Source organism: Piliocolobus tephrosceles, chromosome 14 (assembly GCF_002776525.5).
Source record: "Piliocolobus tephrosceles isolate RC106 chromosome 14, ASM277652v3, whole genome shotgun sequence".
NCBI lineage: Eukaryota > Metazoa > Chordata > Mammalia > Primates > Cercopithecidae > Piliocolobus > Piliocolobus tephrosceles.
In genome coordinates this window covers 86,733,806-86,756,964 of record NC_045447.1, presented here as the reverse complement: position 1 = coordinate 86,756,964, position 23,159 = coordinate 86,733,806, and the positions used below count along the sequence as shown (strand labels likewise).

At 37.4% G+C, this 23,159-nt stretch overlaps 1 protein-coding gene across 1 annotated transcript in view; it reads right to left on the bottom strand.

Annotated features, from left to right (window-relative positions):
- The window catches only part of TMC1 (transmembrane channel like 1), a 180,833-nt gene that overhangs the window by 121,499 nt on the left and 36,175 nt on the right, over positions 1 to 23,159 (bottom strand). The window contains exons 4-5 of the mRNA XM_023213110.1: positions 22,168 to 22,339; positions 15,371 to 15,499 (exon numbers count right to left, since the gene is read on the bottom strand). Coding sequence (XP_023068878.1) covers positions 15,371 to 15,499; positions 22,168 to 22,339 — 301 coding nt within the window. The remainder of the gene's footprint in view (positions 1 to 15,370; positions 15,500 to 22,167; positions 22,340 to 23,159) is intronic.

Below are 23,159 nucleotides of genomic sequence, written 5' to 3'. Positions count from 1 at the left end.
CAGTAGGGGCCGACAGACACGTCATACAGGAGAGCTCTGGCTGGTATCTGGTGGGTGTCCCTCTGGGACAAAGCTTTCAGAGGAAGGAACAGGCAGCAATCTTTACTGTTCTGCAGCCTCTGCCAGTGATACCCAGGTGATCAGGGTCTGGAGTGGACCTCCAGAAAACTCCAGCAGACCTGCAGCAGAGGGGCCTGATGGTTAGAAGGAAAACTAAAAAACAGAAAGGAATAGTATCAACATCAACAAAAAGGACATCCACTCGGAGACCCCAGCTGAAGGTCACCGATTTCAAAGGCGAAAGGTAGATAAATCCACAAAGACGGGACGAAATCAGCGCATAAAGGCTGAAAATTCCAAAAACCAGAATGCCTCTTCTCCTCCAAAGGATCACAATTCCTTACCAGCAAGGGAACAAAACTGGACGGAGAATGAGTTTGATGAATTGACAGAAGTAGGCTTTAGAGGTGGGTAATAACAAACTCCTCCGAGCTAAAGGATCATGTTCTAACCCAATGAAAGGAAGCTAAGAACCTTGAAAAAAGGGTAGACAAATTGCTAACTGAAATAACCAATTTAGAGGACATAAATGACCTGACAGAGCTGAAAAACATGGCACGAGAACTTGGTGAAGCATACACAAGTATCAATAGCCAAATCGATCAAGCAGAAGAAAGGCTATCAGAGATTGAAGATCAACTCAATGAAATAAAACAAGAAGACAAGATTAGAGAAAAAAGAGTGAAAAGAAATGAACAAAGCTTCCAGGAAATATGGGAGTATATGAAAAGACCAACTCTATGTTTGATTGGTGTACCTGGAGGTGATGGGGAGAATGGAACCAAGTTGGGAAACACTCTTCAGGATATTATCCAGGCGAACTTCCCCAACCTAGCAAGGCAGGCCAACATTCAAATTCAGGAAATACAGAGAACAACACAAAGATACTCCTCAAGAAGCGCAATCCCAATAAAAGTAACCATCAGATTCACCAAGGTTGAAATGAAGGAAAAAATATTAAGGCAGCCAGAGAGACCGGTCGGGTTACCCACAAGGGGAGGCCCATCAGACTAACAGCAGATCTCTCTGCAGAAACCCTACAAGCCAGAAGACAGTGCCAAAATTCAACATTCTTGAAGAAAATAACTTTCAACCCAGAATTTCATATCCAGCCAAACTAAGCTTCATAAGTGAATGAGAAATCAAATCCTTTACAGGTAAAGAAATGCTGAGAGATTTCGTCACCACCAGGCCTGCCTTACAAGAGCTCATGAAGGAAGCACTAAACATGGAAAGGAATAACTGGTACCAGCCACTGCAAAAACATACTAAATTATAAAGACCATCAATGCTATGAAGAAACCACATCAACTAATGAACAAAATAACCAGCCAGCATCATAATGGCAGGATCAAATTCACACATAACAATATTAACCTTAAATGTAAATGGGCCAAATGCCCCAATTAAAAGACACAGACTGGCAAATTGTATAAAAAGTCAAGACCCATTGGTGTTCTGTATTCAAGAGACCCATCTGATGTGCAAAGACACACATAGGCTCAAAATAAAGGGATGGAGGAATATTTACCAAGCAAATGGATAGAAAAAAAAAAAAAAAAGCAGAGGTTCTAATCCTAGTCTCTGAAAAAAACAGACTTTAAACCAACAAAGATCAAAAAAAGACAAAGAAGGGCATTACATAATGGTAAAGGGATCAATGCAACAAGAAGAGCTAACTATCCTAAATATATATGCACCCAATACAGGAGCACCCAGATTCATAAAGCAAGTTCTTAGAGACCTACAAAGAGGCTTAGACCCTCACATAATAATAGTGGGAGACTTTAACACCCCACTATCAATATTAGACAGATCAATGAGATAGAAAATTAACAAGAATATCCAGGACTTAAACTCAGCTCTGGACCAAGCAGACCTAATAGACATCTAAACAATTCTCCACCCCAAATAAACAGAATATACATTCTTCTCAGCACCACATCACACTTATTTGAAAATTGACCACATAATTGGAAGTAAAACACTCCTCAGCAAATGCAAAAGAATGAAAATCATAACAGTCTCTCAGACCACAGTGCAATCAAATTAGAACTCAGGATTAAGAAACTCACTCAAAACTGCACAGCGACATGGAAACCGAACAACTTGTTCCTGAATGACTACTAGGTAAATCATGAAATTAAGGCAGAAATAAAGATGTTCTTTGAAGTCAATGAGAACAAAGAAACAATGGCTCAGAACCTATGGGACACATTTAAAACAGTGTGTAGAGGGAAATTTATAGCAATAATGCTCACAAGAGAAAGCAAGAAAGATCTAAAATTGACACCCTAACATCACAATTAAAAGAACTAGAGAAGCAAGAGCAAACAAATTTAAAAGCTAACAGAAGGCAAGAAATAACTAAGATCAGAGCAGAACTGAAGGAGATAAAGATACGAAAAGCCCTTCAAAAAAAAATCAATGAATCCAGGAGCTGGCTTTTTTGAAAGATCAACAAAATAGACCACTAGCCAGACTAATAAAGAAGAAAAGAGGGAAGAATCAAATAGATGCAATAAAAAATGATAAAGGGAATATCACTGCTGATTCCACAGAAATACAAACTACCATCAGAGAATACTATAAACACCTCTACACAAATAAACTAGAAAATCTAGAAGAAATGGATAAGTTCCTGGACACATATACCCTCCTAAGACTAAACCAGGAAGAAGTTGAATCCCTGAATAGACCAATAACAAGATCTGAAATTGAGATAGCAATTAATAACCTACCAACCAAAAAAAGTCTAGGACAGATGAATTCACAGCTGAATTCTACCAGAGGTACAAAGAGGATCTGGTACCATTCCTTCTGAAACTACTCCAAACACTAGAAAAAGAGGGAATCCTCCCGAACTCATTTTATGAGTCCAGCATTATCCTAATAGCAAAACCTGGCAGAAACACAACGAAAAAAGAAAATTTCAGGCCCATATCCCTGATGAACATCAATGCAAAGATCCTCAATAAAATACTGGCAAACAAAATCCAGCAGCATATCAAAAAGCTTATCCACTATGATCAAGTCAGCTTCATCCTGGGGATGCAAGGCTGGTTCAACATATGCAAATCAATAAATGTAATCCATCACATAAACAGAACCAATCACCAAAACCACATGATATCTCAATAGATGCAGAAAAGGCATTCAACAAAATTCAACAGCCCTTCGTGCTAAAAGCTCTCAATAAACTAGGTATTGAAGGAATGTATCTCAAAATAATAAGAGCTATTTATGACAAACCCACAGCCTATATCATACTGAATGGGCAAAAACTGGAAGCATTCCCTTTGAAAACCAGCACAAGACAAGGATGCCCTCTCTCACCACCCCAATTTAACATAGTATTGGAAGTTCTGGCTAGGGCAACCAGGCAAGAGAAAGGAATAAAGGGTATTCAGTTAGGAAAAGAGGGAGTCAAATTGTCTATGTTTGCAGATGACATGATTGTACAGTTAGAAAACCCCATTGTCTCAGCCCAAAATCTCCTTAAGCTGATTAGCAACTTCAGCAAAGTCTCAGGATACAAAATCAATGTGCAAAAATCACAAGCATTCCTATACATCAAAAACAGTCAAACAGAGAGCCAAATCATGAGTGAACTCCCATTCACAATTGCTACAAAGTGAATAAAATACCCAGGAATACACCTAACAAGCGATGTGAAGGACCTCTTCAAGGAGAACTACAAACCATATAAGAGAGGACACAAACATGGAAAAACATTCCATGTTCATGGATAGGAAGAATCAATATCATGAAAATGGCTATACTGCTCAAAGTAATTTGTAGGTTCAATGCTATCCCCATCAAGCTACCAATGACTTTCTTCACAGAATTGGAAAAAACTACTTTACATTTCATAGGGAACCAAAAAAGATCCCACATAGCCAAGACCATCCTAAGCAAAAAGAACAAAGCTGGAGGCATCACGCTACCGGATTTCAAGCTATACTACAAGGCTACAGTAACCAAAACAGCATGGTACTGGTACCAAAACAGATATATAGACCAATGGACCAGAACAGAGTCCTCAGAAATAACACCATACACCTACAACCATCTGGTCTTTGACAAACCTGACAAAAACAAGAAATGGGGAAAGGATTCCCTATTTAATAAATGGTGTTGGGAAAACTGGCTAGCCATATGCAGAAAGCTAAAACTGGATTCCTTTATTACACCTTATACAAAAGTTAACTCAAGATGTATTAAAGACTTAAACCTAAAACCATAAAAACCTTAGAAGAAAACCTAGGCAATATCATTCAGGTCATAGGCATGGCCAAAGACTTCATGACTAAAACACTAAAAGCAATTGCAACAAAAGCCAAAATTGACAAATGGGATCTAATTAAACTAAATAGCTTCTGCATAGCAAAAGAAACTACTATCAGAGTGAACAGGCAGCCTACAGAATGGGAGAGAAATTTTGCAATCTATCCATCTGACAAAGGGCTAATACCCAGAATCTACAAAGAACTTAAACAAATTTACAAGAAATATCAAACAATCCCATCAAAAAGTGGGCAAAGGATATGAACAGATACTTCTCAAAAGAAGACATTTATGCAACCAACAAATGAAAAAAAGGCTCATGATCACTGGTCATTAGAGAAATGCAAATCAAAACCACAATGAGATACCATCTCATGCCAGTTAGAATGGCGATCATTAAAAAATCAGGAAACAACAGATGCTGGAGAGGATGTGGAGAAGCAGGAAAGATTCTACACTGTTGGTGGGAGTGTAAATTAGTTCAACCATTGTGGAAGACTGTGTTGATTCCTCAAGGATCTAGAACTAGAAATACCATTTGACCCAGCCATCCCCTTACTGGGTATATACCCAAAGGATTATAAATCATGCTGCTATAAAGACACATGCACACGTATGTTTATTGCAGCACTATTCACAGTAGCAAAGACTTGGAACCAACCCAAATGCCCATTAATGATAAACTGGATAAAGAATGTGGCACATATACACCATGGAATACTACGCAGCCATAAAAAAGGTGACTTCATATCTTCTGCAGGGACATGGATGAAGCTGAAAACCATCATTCTCAGCAAACTAACACAAGAACAGAAAACCAAACACCACATGTTCTTACTCATAAGTGGGAGCTGAACAATGAGAACACATGTACACACACTGGGGCCTGCTAGGGGTTAGGGGGCTAGGGGAGGGATAGCATTAGGAAAAATACCTAATGTGGACGACAGGTTGATGGTTGCAACAAACCACCATGGCATGTGTATACCTATGTAACAAATCTGCACATTCTGCACATGTACCACAGAACATAAAGTATAATTTAAAAAAAAAAGTATTCACCAACTAAGTATCTGCTGTCTTCAAGAGACTCAACTAACACATAAGGACTCACATAAACTTAAGGTAAAAGGGTGGAAAATGACATTCCATGCAAATGGACACCAAAAGTGACCAGGAGTAGCTATTCTTATATCAGACAAAACAAACTTTAAAGCAACAGCAGTTAAAAAATACAAAGAGGGACACTAAATAATGATAAAAGGCTTTGTCCAACAGGAAAACACCATAATCCTAAATAAATATGCACCTAACACTGGAGTTCCCAAATTTATAAAACAATTATTCCTAGACCTCAGAAATGAGATAGATAGCAACACAATAAGAGTGGGGGACTTCAATACTCCACTGACAGCACTAGACAGGTCATCAAGACAGAAAGTCAACAAAGAAACAATGGATTAAAATTATGCCCTAGAACAAATGGACCCAACAGATATTTACAGAATATTCTACCCAACAACCACAAAATATACATTCCATTCATCAGTGCATCAAACTTTCTGCAAGATAAACCATGTGACAGGCCAGAAAACAAGTCTCAATAAATTTAAGAAAACTGAAATTATATCAAGTACTCTTTCAGACCATGGTGGAATAAAATTGGAAATCAAAAGAAATCCTCCAACCCATGCAAATACATGGAAATTAAACTACATGCTCCTGAATGATTGTTGGGTCAACAATGAAATCAAGATGGAAAGGAGAAAATTTTTTGAACTGAACAATAATAGTGACACAACCTATCAAAACTGCTGGGATACATCAGTGGTGGTGCTAAGAGAAAAGTTCATAGCATTAAATGCCTACATCAAAAAGTCTGAAAGAGCACAAATAGACAACCTAAGGTAACACCTCAAGGAACTAGAGAAACAAGAACAAACCAAACCCAAACAGCAGAAGAAAAGAAATAACAAAGATCAGAGCAGAAGTAAACGAAATTGAAACAACAACAAAAATACAAAAGATAAATTAAACGAAAAGCTGGTTCTTTGGAAAGATAAATAAAATTGATAGACCATTAGCAAGATTAACCAAGAAAAGAAGAGAGAAGATCCAAATAAGCTGTATTAGAAATGAAATAGGAGATATTAGAGCCAACACTACAGAAATACAAAAGATCACTCAAGGCTACTGTGAACACCTTTATGCACATAAACTAGAAAACCTAGAAGAGATGAATAAATTCCTGGAAAGATACAACTCTCCTAGCTTAAATCAGGAAGGATTAGAAACCCTGAACAGATCAATAACAGGCAATGAAATTGAAATGGTAATTTAAAAATTACCAACAAAAAAAGTCCAGGACCAGACAGATTCACAGCTGAATTCTACCACACATTCAATCCTATTGACACTATTCCACAAGATAGAGAAACACGGAATACTCCCTAAATCATTCTATGAAACCAGTATCATCCTAATACCAAAACCAGGAAAGGACAAAACAAAAAAAGAAAACTACAGACCAATATCCCTGATGAACATCGATGCAAAAATCCTTAACAAAATACTAGCTAACCAAATCCAACACCATATCAAAAAGATAATCCACCAGGATCAAGTGAATTTCATACCATGGATGCAGGGATAGTTTGACATACACATGTCAATAAATGTGACACACCACATAAACAGAATTAAAACAAAAATGACATGATCATCTCAATAGAGGCAGAAAGAGAGGATCCATTCAGAAACCCCCACCTCTGCATGGGGGTGCTTTTCTCTTCTTTCTTTTGCCTATTAAACTTTCTGCTCTTAAACAGCACCCCCAAAAAATAGACACAGAAAAAGTGTTTGACAAAATCCAGTATCCCACTATGATTAAAACTCTCAGCAAAATCGGCATACAAGGGGTGTACCTCAATGTAATAAAAGCCATCTATGACAAACCCACAGCCAACATAATACTGAACAGGGAAAAGTTGAAAGCATTCCCTCTGACAACTGGAACAAGATGAGGATGCCCACTCCAGAAAACCCTAAAGACTCCTCCAAAAAGCTCTAAGAACTAATAAATGAATTCAGCAAAGTTTCAGGATACAAAATTAATGTATACAAATCAGTAGCTCTGCTGTTCACCAACAGTGACCAAGCTGAGAATCAAATCAAGTATTCAACCCCTTTTACAATAGCCACAGGAAACAAACAAAAAAAGTACTTAGGACTATACCTAACCAAGGAGGTGAAATACTTCTACAAGGAAACCTACAAAACATGGCTGAAATAAATCACAGATGACACAAACAAATGGACATACATCCGATGCTCCTGTGGATGGGTAGAATCAATATTGTGAAAATGACTTTACTACCTAAAGCAATCTACAAATTCAATGCAATTCTCATCAAAATACCACCATCAATCTTCACAGAACTAGAAAAAAAAAAATTCTAAAATTCATATGGAACCAAAAAAGAGGCCACATAGCCAAATCAAGACTAAGCAAAAAGAACAAATCTGGAAACATCCCATTACTTTCCTTCAAACTATACTATAAGCCAATGGTCACCCAAACAGCATGGTACTGGTATAAAAATAGGCACAGAGACCAATGGAATAGAATAGAGAACTGAGAAATATAATCCAAATACTTACAGCCAACTGATCTTTGACAAAGCAAACAAAAACATAATGTGGGGAAAAGACACTCTATTCATTCAACAAACGTTGCTGGGATAATTGGCTAGCCTAATGCAGGAGAATAAAACTGGGTTTTCATCTCTCACCTTATACAAAAATCAACTCAAGATGGGTCAAGGACTTAAATCTGAGACTTGAAACTATGAAAATTCTAGAAGATAACATCAGAAAAACTCTTCCAGACATTGGCTTAGGCAAAGACTTCATGACGAAGAACCCCAAAGCAAATGTAACAAAAACAAAGATAAATAGGTGGGACTTAATTAAACTAAAGAGCTTCTGCACGGCAAAGGGAATAGTCAGCAGAGTAAACAGACAACCCACAGACAGGGAGAAAATCTTCACAATCTATACATCCGACAAAGACTAATATCCAGAATCTACAAGGAACTCAAACAAATTAGCAAGAAAAATACAAACAATCCTATCAAAAATTGGGATGAGGTCATGAATAGACAATTTTCAAAAGAAGATATACAAAAGAAGATATACAAGTATTTCCAATGGAGATATACAAATGGCCAACAAACATATGAAAAAATGCTCAAGATCACTAATGATGAGGAAAATAGAAATCAAAACCACAATACAATACCACCTTACACCTGCAAGAATGACCATAATCAAAACATCAAAAAATAATAGATGTTGGCTGTGGTGAAAAGGGAACACTTCTACACTACTGGTGGGAATGTAAACTAGTACAACCAATATGGAAAACAGGGTGGAGATTCCTTAAAGAACTAAAAGTAGAACTACTATTTGATCCAGCAGTCCTGCTACAGGGTATCTACCCAGAGGAAAAGAAGTCATTATACAAAAAGGCTACTTACACATGCATGTTTATAGCAGCAGAATTCACAATGGCAAAAATATGAATCCAGATCAAATGTCCATCAGTCAATGAATGGATGAAGAAATTGTGGTATACATACATGATGGAATACTACTCAGCCATAAAAAGGAGTGAAATATTGGCATTCGGGCCTGGCATGGTGGCTCACGCATGTAATCCTAGTACTTTGGGAGGCCGAGGTGGGCATAATCACCCGAGGTCAGGAGTTTAAGACCAGCCTGGCCAACATGGCAAAACCCTGTCTCTACTAAAAATACAAAAATTAGCTGGGTGTGGCAGCACATGCCTGTAATCCCAGCTACTCGGGAGACTGAGGCAGGAGAATCGCTTGAACCCAGGAAGTGAAGGTTGCAGTGAGCCAAGATCATGCCACTGCACTTTAACCTGGGTGACAGAGCAAGACCCCATCTCAAAAAAAAAAAAAAAAAAAGAAAAGAAAAGAAAGAAATATTGTGCATTCACAGCAACCTGGATAAAACTGAGACTATTATTCTAAGTGAAGTAATTCAGGAATGGAAAACCAAACATCATATGCTCTCATTCATAAGTGGGAGCTAAGCTATGAGGATGGAAATGCATAAGAATGATACAGTGAACTTTGGGGACTCTGGGGAAAGGGTGGGATTGGGATGAGGGATAAAAGACTACAGATTGGGTTCAGTGTATACTGCTCAGGTGATGGGTGCACCAAAATCTAACAAATCACCACAGAAGAACTTACTCATGTAACCAAATACCACCTTTTCCCCCAAAACTTATGGAAATATAAAAATTTTAAAAGAAAATAATCCGGAATGTTTTGAGGGTATGTTGGTGGGTGTGTTCACATGCTTAAATGTCCTCTTGTATAGCATCTTTTATTCCTTCATGATGACAGATGAGAGAAAAACCTTTGTGAACTGAAGTATACACCATGATTCTTGTCTGTGAAAATCTTAAGCTCCGAGAAAACAGGAGAGAAAGGGTGAGGATAGAAGCCAGATAGTTTTCCCAAAGTTTTCCCAATAGCTCCATTAGAGGAAATCAACCATGGTATGTTTTCACTTTCCTTGAAATGTATTCATTCTCACAACTAAAAAATAAAACAAATTTAAAAAACAAACAAACAAATGAAAAAAAGTATGAAAAGATCAAGGAAGATTGAATAAGGAGGAATGTTACCTTAATGGCCAGCTGACAGCTTGAAGCACCTGTTTAAGTGTGAATGAAATCTGAGGATAACTTTCCTGGCTTTACTGGGTGTCTCATTAATAAATCACCAGGCCTAGCCAGCCAATGGACAACTCCCAGAAACATTGGGTCAGGGTGCTACGAAGCTCAGAAATTAAAGTAGTCAGCATAATAGCTAAATAAACATTTTTGTTATCAAAATAAATCATTTTAAAATGGTGTCTATCCAAGAGCTAATTCCCTGCAAAAGTATACTTGGAGTGTTTCTGTATCCTAATTTGTAGACTCATGAAATGTTAGAACTGTCCCTTCTCCAAAATAAGTTTCTTTAAATATCCAGCTAAGTGGGTTTTTTAAACTGTTTTTTTTTTTTTATTTTAATAGCCACAGAAGCATTCTTTCTTCCAATCAATGCTTTATATGGAGGTACACTGTGTAGAGGAGAGAAACCATAGGTCTGTTCCTGAAGCCGGAATTGTGGCCCAGTAGCTCTCCCTGTGACCTCTGCCTCCTTTACCCTGATTTGATTTCACCAAACTGCATGACTTTGGAGGATAGCAGTTTGAAGACCATGGCCCACAATCCAATTTATCTATTTTATAACTGAATAAACTGAGTTTCAAAGAGGAGAAGTTATAGGAAGCACTTAGCTCAAAGCCCAAGTCTCAATTTTCAGTCTAAAACCTATTCTACTGTAACAAAATCAGGTGGTTGCTTTTTAGTCATGAGCACTTTTAATCTACCACATATAATGTTCTGATATAGCTAAAAGTCTTAGGTTTCAAGATGAGTAATAAGTAGACCTGTTACTTTCTACCTGGGTATTTTATTTCACTTGTGCTGGCTGCTATCAGGTAAGTGGTGCGACCTCTTACAGGTAGGAAAGATCTAGTCATCCAACCTCTGAGTTAAACCAGTGAACAGTTTAAAATCATACTTTGTATTCTCATTAATGGGCATTTTTAAATGAAGTGATTAATAAAATACAGAAATTGACTTTCAAATAATTGGAAAATATGACACGGTTTCCCTTTCCCCCCCTCCAACTCCCCACACACACTCTTCCTCATTGTATAAATCATCTGTAGAACTGAATCTTCTGTTTAATGGAGCTTTCTGTCAGAATTGAGAACAGCAGCGTTCATTCTGACTACATATCAGTAATTTTTAGAGCAAAAAATAAAAATATACAATTTCTGGTCTGGGCCAGACACACCTGCCTTTCCACCAAGAGATTATCATTCAATAGGTTTAAGGCTACAGGTATGTGTGAAATTGTATTAATGTACAATAAAACATAGAATGAAAATCACAATTTCCACAGTGATGATGGAAAGGAGATGGCTTCCTTTCAGCTATATAGAGCCAATTCCACTGTCTTGAATATGCTGAACTCTAGTTCCTGAGCCATGTTTGAGGGTTAATACGGATTCACAACCAATTCCTAGAGCTGTCTGACTATGTAGCAACCACTTATATTAACCATCTTTTGACCCTACGCCCTGAGCGTGCTCATGTTCCTAATGGTAGATGCTCTTTAAAAATGTGGGAACTATCTCTGAGTCTCCTATAACACCCTCAGAACCAGAAGTCGCCATTCCTGAGACTTACTCTAAAATATATCTTAAAACCCTGCCCCTGTCTAAAATATCTTTTAGAAGTTTCAAAACTTTCTCCAAGTTCAGAACAAGAAGGCTTCGAACCCAGGCACAGATCCAAACCTTTGATCAAAACATCTGTTCCAGTTACACTGAGTCTAGTATCTTGGGTTTCACAGACTTAGCCAGGAGCGATGATGCAGGCTAATTTGGGTAATATTAATAACATAATCCTTAGAAACACGCTCTCAAATTTAGATGTCTCTGCAAGAAATAAAGGGTGGAGGGAAAGCTGCCTCACTCCCATGCATTGGTAGCACTGGGGTAGAGAAACATTTACCTGCCTGTTCTGTGAAGTACTGACTACTTGTTCTAATAATGTAGTTGGAATCTGGTAGGGAGGAACTCAAAAGGGCATTCAAAAAAAGCTTAATAGAGCATTCAAAGAGAGATAAGTCAGGCACTTAGGTACCAACAACTTCATCACAGAGGCTGAAACCAAAAGAATTAGGCTGGCCCCGGTCATGGCACCAGCTGGAACCCACAGGGGCAACCACAAGGCAGAAACCACTTCTGGCCATGGAAAATCATCACCAGACTGTAAGCCTTGCTGACAAGTGAGAAGCCACAGTTGTTTCTTCTCTGGGCCTAAATTTGTGCTTCCATTCTGTGAGCTGACTTTGGCTTTGAAGATCTGAATCACCGTCTTGGTAACATGCCTAGCTTGTCCCCCAGCTGCACTGGTACGAGGCAGCAAATCTGAATGTCTACAAGGTCCAGCCAAGTAGCATAAACAAGTAATATGGACTGTTTGAGAATGGTGCAAATTGAAAAACGAATGCCTCATTAATAGAGGCCAGGTGCTTAGTCCTAGCTGTTACTGTGATGGAAGAATGTAGGACCAAATCTTCTACTTGTTCATGAAAAGCTGAGCATCTGAATATTTTACTCCCACTTTTAAAAGATTGAGGCTGGGTGCAGTGGCTCATACCTATAGTCTCAGCACTTTGGGAGGCTGAGGTAGGAAGATGGCTTGAGGCCAGGAGTTGAAGATCAGCCTGGGTGACATGGTAAGACCCCATCTCTACACAAAAAGAAAAAATTAGCCAAACATGGTAGTGTGCACATATAGTCCTGGGTACTTGGTAGACTGAGGCAGAAGGATCCCTTGCACCCAGGAGTTTGAGGCTGCAGTGAGCTAAGATTGCACCACTGCACTCCAGCATGGGCAAAAAATAATAATAATAATAACCTAAATTTTTAAAAATATTTTTAAAAATTGTGATAAAGACAATATATTTCATGATTAAAATGGTGAATTTTGTATTGTATATATTGCCACGATTAAAAAAATAAAAGAAAAAGAAACAAAAAACATGTGGGCCAAATTAAAAAAAACTATAGTCTAGATTAGATTCAGGTGCTGTCTCCTCATTGTCAGTGTCTGCTTTCGTACTAAGGGCTTGTATTGTCCTTCTTTCCAATGCTAATGCCTCTCTCCCCTCATTGCTAAAATTTGCTTAACTCTTGGACTCCAGACCAAGGCCTGAGACCTTGAAATCTGCCACAGGACTATGGCTATGTTTTAGAAGATCTGAGAATGGTCTGGTCCTGGATTTTGCTAAATTGTCAAATGCCTTACTTCCTTCTGTTGCATCCTCAAAATCTTACTGTTTATCCAAACTAGTACCAATGTGTCACCATCCCACAAGGCTTCTGGAGTCTGATTGTGGCTAGGTCTGCTCCCACCTAGACTTGCCGGGTCCCAAATTCTCTCCATCTCTCCTGTCACCCTTCAGGAGTCAGGCTTCAAGTCTGTTCTGAGATGAAGTAATAACTACAGCTTAGGTTTCCCATCTATGTGCCATGTTCTGGTACCATGTTTTACATAAATTATCTCACTTTATAATTCCAGAAACTCTGTCAATAAGGTACAATTTCATAAGGAATCTGAGTTGTGTAGAGAGACTACACAACTCGATCAAATGTACACAGCTATTAAATGGGAGATCTGAGATCCTAATTCAAATCTGAAGCTGTTGTTTCCTCCACTATCCTGCATGAGAGACACAGGCAAAGACCAGGGGTGTATTTCTACACCTCCATGCAGTTGGAAAGGAAAGGTAGTCCCTGGAATTTTTATTCAACCATATATTTTGGAAGTTCACAATATCGCTCCAATTTTAAACATTCTATATATAGTTACCTGTGGTTCCCAGGTTTGGGGATTTTTATGGGCCATTAATATTTCATATATATTTGAGGGGCCTGTGTAGAGTTGCCAAACTTCTATTTTGCCAGGTAAGAGTATTTTTAAAACCTATAATTTAGCATCATTATCACTTCACTAAATGAAAATTATTTTAATGTGCAGACGCATGTGCATGCACACACAAAATTTGTAGCTCTGTGGAACGAGGGATGCTGCTTACCTTTGCTTTCATTTATGATGGATGTGTACATGAGCATGCAAAGGGAGTTCCCAGACTACAATTTTGTGGTGTTGCAAAAGTTTTCTGGGAAAACCATTGTTTGGAACTTGGAAAACCTTACTCTATAAAACAAAACAAAAATACTATAAATGATGGCTATGCTTCAAGCACACAGAGAAGATATAGAATATAGTTCTTTATTTTGGATATGAGGCAACTAAGGCTTCAGGAGATTAAGCGATGCCTTTAAATAGCACACAAGCTCTTGCAGAACCAAGAGTAGAAGTGAATTATCCTGATAGCTATTTCAGTTCTTGTTTTCTTCATCAGAGACAATAATACTATACTATCGTTTTTACAGCATTACTAGTTAAATAGGCTTGTGAGGGGATAGTTTTTAAAACTTACTACTACTTATAAAAATGATTTATGGAAGAATGCAATCTTTGACAAAACTCGAAGATGCAAACATGGCTGTTATCACAAACAACAGTTTCCCTTTTACCTGCCCTTTCCTCCTCCCCCAACCACCAGTGCAGGGAAATATAGTGTGATCCTCAGGGGTGAATCTTCCCATCCCCCAGAATAGGATAATCATTTGAGTTTTCATATGAAGAGTTTATAAATCTGTGTACTCTGACTGCGTTTGCATCCACATTAGCATCAACATAAGACTGAAACTGGGTCACTGACATGTTCGGGGAATAGCTATTAGCATAACCTTTAATTGGAATCCTATTTACTGTTCTGTTGGCCTAGCATCTTCTCTGTGCTTTAATGTGAGCTGTCACATGAAAAGATCATTTGAGACCAGGGCCCTGAAGAGAAACAAGAGTGTGCAATCCACACAAACTTGTAAAATTCAAATATATTATCTCTTTCAAAGAGATGGTAACAAATGTATTAAGCTAATGAAACTCCAGTTTAAGGAACAAATGATTAATGATTAAAGATGACCAGAGAATTTAAAAGACTCTAAACAATTTCTCAGAGTTGCTTCCAATTTATAATCATTAGCCCAGTCTCTCTAGTGATAAGAAACAGATATATGTGAATATACATATATTTGTATATATATGCAGATACATGATATACATGTTTATGACCGTGACCATTATATATAATATTACATATACTATATATACAGTGTATGTGTGTGTGTGTGTAAATATATATATATATATATATACAGGAAATATTCAGAGGATTTAGAAAATCAATGTCGGGGAAAGTGTTTCTACTTATAAAAAGTGGCACCATACTTGAGAACTTCAATTTTCTTCTCCATCTTCCATGGCTTGCATTTGACAGTAGCAATCGTTTGTCTTTTCTCATCTAACTCTGCCTTCAGTCTTTCCAATTCCTCTTCATCAATTTCTTCTTCTTCTTCTCTTTAAAAGTAAAAAACAAACACCTTAGTAAAGTTAAGCTTTGCTTGACTTTGGAACTTAAGTAAGGCAGGTATCAGATATTTAGCCCATTTTTTAAAATGTGACCATATACAGTCAACATTAGGACCCATAAGCGTGAGAACTCAAATCTGAACACTGATGCAGGATTACTGGAACTATTATAACTTTAAGCAGTAGTGTTTGCCTTCCTGAATCTAAGCTGTTCTTTTTTTTTTCTTTTCTCTTTTCTTTTTTTTTTTTTTTTGAGACAGAGTTTCGCTCTTGCCACCCAGGCTGGAGTGCAATGGCGCGATCTTGGCTCACTGCAACCTCTGCCTCCTAGGTTCAAGCAATCTGCCTCAGCCTCTTGAGTAGCTGGGATTACAGGCACCCACCACCTCGCCCAGCTAATTTTTATATTTTTAATAGAGATGGGTTTCACCATCTTGGCCAGGCTGGTCTCGAACTCCCGACCTCAGGTGATCCGCCTGCATTGGCCTCCCAAAGTACTGGGATTATAGGCATGAGCTGGGGTTTTTTTTGTTGTTGTTTTTTTGGTTGGTTGTTTTTTTTTTTTTTTTTTTTTTTGAGACAAAGTCTCCTTCTGTTGCCCAGGCTGGAGTGCAGTGGGATAATCTCGGCTCACTGCAACCTCCACCTCTCAGGTTCCAGCAATTCTGCTGCCTCAGCCTCCCCAGTAGCTGGGATTACAAGCACCTGTCATCTTGCCCAGGTAATTTTTGTATCTTTATTAGAGACGGGGTTTCACCATGTTGGCCAGGCTGGTCTCAAACTCCTGACCTCAGGTGATCCACCCACCCTGGCCTCCTAAAGTGCTGGGATTAGAGGCATGAGCCACCACACCCAGCCTAAGCAATTCTTTTATGTCTAGAGCCTCAAACTCTCTGAACTAGAAAATCTGTGGAAAGAATAATTACAGATATATCAAGATATTTCCCTCTCTTCTTTGTTCCCTTGTATACCTTCCCTCAATTCTACATTTCATTTAAATATTTTGTTTTTCAATAAGGATAATAAATTAAGGGTGAAGATGTCTTTGCCCTTAAACATTTTGTTAGCCCTGTCTCAAGAGAAAGAAAGAAAGAAAAACTGAAATCACGAAAAATAAAAATCCATTTCTCAAAGGTAACAATCTGTTATCTGTTAATTAAACTTATAACTTCAGTTGGTAAAATTCACCTTGAAATATATTTGGTGGAAGTGAATCCTTTGAAGAGACCTTCAAAGGAATTTAGTTCCTACTGAGCATGAGACGTAGCTTTTCTTTTCTGTGTTCCTAGTATTACAAAAACACCATAGGGTCCAGAACTCAAAGAAAACAAAATCTAAACAAGAGCAACATAATTTTTAATCGAGGCATGCAATACCATATCATAGAGATCAGTTTTTTTGGCAATAGATTATTTCAGTTGTTAAGCTATTGTCCCAACTTCAAACACACCCTCCTACACTTTAACTTTGTGGTGCTGGGGCTGGTATTTTGTGAGTCATATTTCTGCTTTGTTAGCGGGGTCAATATAGACTCTGACAACAGGGGATACTGAAGAGGATCTCCATCTTTCCTGTGGCTTCCTCTCTGCTTCCTATTTGCTTTGAGGGGTGACACTTCCTCCTTAGCATCACGTCTTCCCTCCTGGAGCTGAGCATCCTTGCCGTACTGCAAGTGAATCCCTATTACCAATCTGCTACCAAGCTAGCAGAACCAGCTTCATCACCTCTCCCATAGAAACCAGCACCACAGAGCATCAGCCCCTCTGCAGAGGCTGAGTTTTAGCTCCTGGGTTTTAGCACCTGATAGCAGCCACTACAAGTGAAATAAAATACCCAGGCTACAGTGTTTTCATTTCAACCCTTTCCATCGTTCCTCCAGCCCTTGGGTTGGTAGCTGCTTCCAGTAGTTACCGTCACCATGATACTTTAGTGTTCTCTTTTTACCTTTTCTGTAATCTAATTAACATTATTTATACATCCTAACAATTCACTTATTAAATTCTCTCTGTTCAATTAACTGTTGAAGTTTCTCCCCTCACTAGACACGGACCAATAACAAAAATTGTAATCCAGTTTAGTATTACTCAGAAAAATAACTTATTTTTCACTAAGCTCATGACTAGACACAGTAGAAATAAGGCAAAAGCTGCTTTTTAAAGTTCTAGCTGAGGAACAGGACATATCCACAGTTATATAATTTACCCTACCAAATGACTTTCAATCTCCTTTCTTTGCCACCAATCTATAGTTTTTAATCGTGCTGTGAGTACTGAAACAAAAATTCATATTAACCCTTTAAAATAACACTTCCTATTGACAGTTTGTCTTTTGGACAATCCAAACATTTTGCTTAGAAGAATCATCATGGTTCAAGAGAACCAGGGAAGTACACTCTTCTAAGATACATCTCTGATAAGCATTGGGTTGTTTCTATTTAATTATTTGGTGTTTATCATATGAAAGCCTATGATGCTGTGCAGCCATGGCATAAAATATTTCAGGATTTTTTTTTTACTGCATCTATATTCACAGTTTTTTTTTTTTTTTATTTGCCAATTAGAATGATATGTGGGTTAGTTTGTCTTAGGAGGTAAAGATGTATTTTAATTTAAATGATTATAATTATTTCCATGCAAACATAGAAATAACTCTAAATTACATAGATAGCAGTTTTACTGAAATATTTTCAGAAACTAGCAAAAATAAAATAAAATAGATGGCAAGAAATTATCAGTAATAAAGTCAATTAGAAAAAATCTTTATGATTAATAATTTAATTGCTTGATATGTTAAGCCTTTAACTTGCCAACTATTTCAAAATAATTAATATTTACATATAGTTACCTTAAAGCTTTACATTACTGAACTTCCATTAAGAATCACCTGTAAAACAGCATCTCTAATCCAACATCATCAAAGAATGAAAGAATTATCTATTTGATGCGTGGATTTGCCAGGTAACTAAATCTACATGTGAACTTTCGGAAACCCTTTAATAGAAACAATTCTAACACTAATTAGTTTATAAGTTCAGCTTGTCCAAATTTCAAGTCCTTTAAAAATCATGTGAAATGTCTTTAATAATCCCTTTTCTAATTATGCCTATGGGAACAGTTTTCACTTCTCTGAGACTCCAAGCTACTTTGTTTGTATTTCTCCGGGACACATAGAGTGTCATATGTCATAATAATTTGTATCTAAGTGGCCTGTCCCTTACTATATTATGGACTTTTGAAGATTGCAAGATTGTGGGCAATTACATGCTCATATCCAAGTATCTCAAAGATATTAGCAAATTATGCTGCACAAAAGTAGAGCTGGGTAAATAATTTATTGAATAAACATATGTGTACAAAACTTTTCTGGATAGCTCAGGGTTATCATCATAAACCCAGTGCTCAAAGTACACTAAAATATAACAACGACCTCTGAGATTATTATGTTACAGAAAGATGGTTATTTTGGTACTAAATGATCCCAGATTGGTATATCTTTTATGTCTCTGTTGTTAATTGTTTATTTCACCAGGAGGATCATGCTGTGTTACAGGGTACAGTTGCTGACACATAAGATACCCTCAAATATGAAGGTAATTAAAATACTTTTCTAACCAGCATTACAGGAAACCTACTTTTCTAGAATCTCTCAAAGAAAGGGCTAATCATATTAAAAGGCATAGGCATGCCTCATCTAAATTTTCAGGCTAATGTGTGCAAGAATGGTTTTCTATCTTAAGTTTGATATATTTAAACAACAGTTGTTAGGAAGAAGAAGGCATAATATGCTGAATTTCTCACTGCTATGAATATATTACTTATTCACTTAAAACTGGGTCAGGAAAAGCCTGTAATATTACTGGAAATACTCCAAAATGTCTAACAAGGCAGTGTTTTTTTAACTGCCTCCAAAGATAGTTAGCATTACAACCTTGGTTTTAGTTGGTTTCAAATGTTGTGTCAATGCAAGGGAAATTCCCTGAGGCATTACTTGAATATTTAAATTAAAAAGGCCTTGAATTAATTAACCCAAATAAATGTGCCCTGATTTGCCTACTAATCTTTCTCAAAAATATTATCTAAGATTTTCTTTTAAAAAAAAAGATGTTCATCTTCAAAATGAACAATAGAAAACAGACTCTAAAACAGAGAACAGAACTATCAATAATCACAACTAATTTCTGATACTATTTATAATAGATGCACAAATTGTCGCAGTAAAAATACAATTTGCAAAACGTACGGAGACAGTTTGGTTATGTGGAAGAGTGGGAGGTAAGGGATCTTGATTCTCAAGATCAAAATGAAAGTGAGGCCAGTTAGGGAGAGACACTGTCATAGCCACAGGATCCAGTTGCTTCACATGGCCCCATTTCCTAGATACTGAGCAGTTGCCATGAGGGCTGTCAGCAGACCAAGACGGCAGAGGAATTCCTGCCCAACTCATCTTTTTAAAAGGATTTTTTTGAGGCATAAAGAAGAAAAGCAATTTTGGAACACAACCTTTATCATGCATACATCAATTGGTGATGTTTTCTCAATGAAATACCACTGTTGGAAAGCATAAGTTTGCTAAATAGGAATTATTACTACATAATAATGGAACTAACAATCATAGTAATACATGGGACTTAAAATTGTGTTGCATTTTATTTTTGAAAGGAATAAAGCGTGAAGAAACTTTAAAAGCAGATATAAATAAAAAATACTAGAGTCAAAATTTAAAAGCAAGTTTTGTCTTGGTATTCAAAAGGGAGAAAGGAGAAGATGGGGAAGAAAAGGAGGAAAACTAAGATGTGAAGTAGATGAGGTTATTCTTATTCTAAAAGGAACCATTGTCTGTTAATGCTAAGCTTCTCTACTTGACAAATTTTTCATACAACTGTTTTTAACGACAATCATTTATAAAGAATAATACAATAGTTAGAGCTATTGAGTACAGAAGTGTGTCATGTGACAGAGCGAGACTCCATCTCAAAAAAAAAAAAAAAAAGAAGTGTGTCATCTTGGAAGGACACCTTAGAAAGTTCCTCATGCTTTAAAGTCTTAGGAGTGTCTGGAGGAGATTCTACCACCCGATGGTGATTCACATGGCCCTATTACCTGTGAGTTGTGGAACAGGTTGACTGTTTTCTTGCATTCTTTCCAAGGGGTCGAGGTTTTCTCTTACTAGAGGTGTTTTACACGCACACTTTTCCTACCTGCCCGCTATCTGCAAATTTCCAAAAAGCAAAGACAAGAAAAGTATTTTCTTGGATTTTTCCTAAACAGCATTTAATGTATTATTCCACACAAAGTCGACATTCACTAAAATGTTTTCCTGGTGGAACTGAAAGATAACTGAGTTGTATTAAAAATAAAATGACAACCCAAATCCTCTGTAATAGGGGCCAGCACATTTTCTTTCTGTAAAGGGCCAAATAGTTAATTTTTTTTTTTTTTTTTTTTTGAGACGGAGTCTTGCTGTGTCTCCTGGGCTGGAGTGCAGTGGCCGGATCTCAGCTCACTGCAAGCTCCACCTGCCGGGTTCACGCCATTCTCCTGCCTCAGCCTCCTGAGTAGCTGGGACTACAGGCGCCCACCACCTCGCCCGGCTAGTTTTTTTTGTATTTTTAGTAGAGACGGGGTTTCACCGTGTTAGCCAGGATGGTCTCGATCTCCTGACCTCATGATCCGCCCATCTCGGCCTCCCAAAGTGCTGGGATTACAGGCTTGAGCCACCGCGTCCGGCCAAATAGTTAATATTTTAAGCCTTGACTGAGATATACAACTCTGTCCCATATTCATCTTTGCTTTTTATTAAAGACCCTTTAAAGCTGTTGAAAGAACACATTCCTCCATATATCATAGCCTTGAGCCCGACACATCACATCCCCCCATATGCCTCCACTTCCTGGGCCCGACACAAACACATTCCTCCATATATCATAGCCTTGAGATCTCCGATAAGGTTACAACCGATTGTAAAAGCGCAGGAACCAATAAGAAAACTGCTAAAAGTATAATTTAAAATGTAAACCAATTGTAATGCTGTAACCAGAAGAATTCCCTTGTTTCTCTGTAACTTTACATATCCTGTTTACATTGGGCTATAAGAAGCGAGCACACGCCTCGTTCGAGGCCCTCTTGTATGTTGTGGAACGGAGGGACCAAGTTCGAACTTGCAATAAAGATCCTTGCCGCTTGGCTTTGACTCTGGACTCTGGTGGTCTTCTTCGGGGAATAAACGGTCTGGGCATAACACTGTAAAAACCACTCTTAGCTTTTGGGCTGGATTTAACCATAATTTTCCAAACCCTGCTCTGTAAGGTAAAGTGATGTGTGCTCACTATTTAGGAGTTTCTACTTAACCTAGATAACAATGCATACAATTAGTGGGATAATTTTAAAATCTTTATATTAACTGTAATATGTCAATGACCTATGATAATTCAGATCCTTCATAAGAGAATTTCTTATGGTCCATTTCTAATACACATTCATTTAAAAATTATATTTTAACTATTAAAATAGATTTAATTGAGTAGAATAAAATAGCATCATTAGATTAAGGCTGTCTTTCGAAAAGTAGTTTTAATTACCAATTTTAAGGTCAAAGAGTATCTAAAAGGAGTGATCTTCAGCACTGGAGCTTTTGAAAGGATATCAGAACTAACTTACGCTCCTCTCTTTAGCCTCCTCCTCCTCTCTTTTTCTCTTGCCTTCCTTGTTTCTTCATCCTCTGGTTCAGGTTCTGGGTCATCCTCATTGATAACATCTCTGGTCCGTTTCCTCTTTGGTCTCAAGCTCTCTCTTCGAGGTAGTTTACCTTCCTCCTCCTCTTCCTCTTCACCTAAACATAGCAGTTGATTCAATGAGTAATGTCAGAAAGTGCTTCCTCCCACTACCAAGCTTATTCTTAGTTTTTAATAACTACTGTTACACATCTGACACCATGATCTAACAATTCTCCACATCATGATGAGATGCATCATGGCATACATACTTCACAGCCCGTCATTTAAATAAATGTATCTAGATTTCCATTTCCATTGTGGTTCATCAACTCAAATAGGTGAATGTGGATTCCCAAATTTTAATAAGTTTTTGAAGAAGTTCTAGTCTTCATTTACTTGAGTAACTAAATAGCTTGGTGGTTAATATCATACCACGACCTCTAAGACCATTCAAATTAGTCCAAGTTTAGAGATTACTATTCCATTATGTAATTGTTGAGTGATTACCCACTTCACATTTATTACTATTTCTATCTTAGAACAAAGAAGAGGAACGTTAAAGAGGTGCTACAAACTAGAATAATTTTGGAGAAATTCATTCAACCCTTGAGGTTGCTCCCAATTTAAATTTTCTTCATTCTTGATTCTAAATATTTTTCGCCTTTTTTGTAAATATTTTTGTTCTTTTCTTTTAAAAAATCGTAGTATACACATTTGCTTGATCATTTATTTCTTATGAATAGAAAGAGGTAACTTATAAATTTAATGTAAAATTGAGAATAATGACAGAATTATTTTGCTTTATCATCAGCTAACAATGAAAGACTCATGTGTTCATAACTTTTTAGGATGCTTCCAGGTAAAGAATAGAGAGATAATTACCATAAAAGATAAAATTTCCTTCACAAAGTTTATAACGTAACATTACTACTTCAG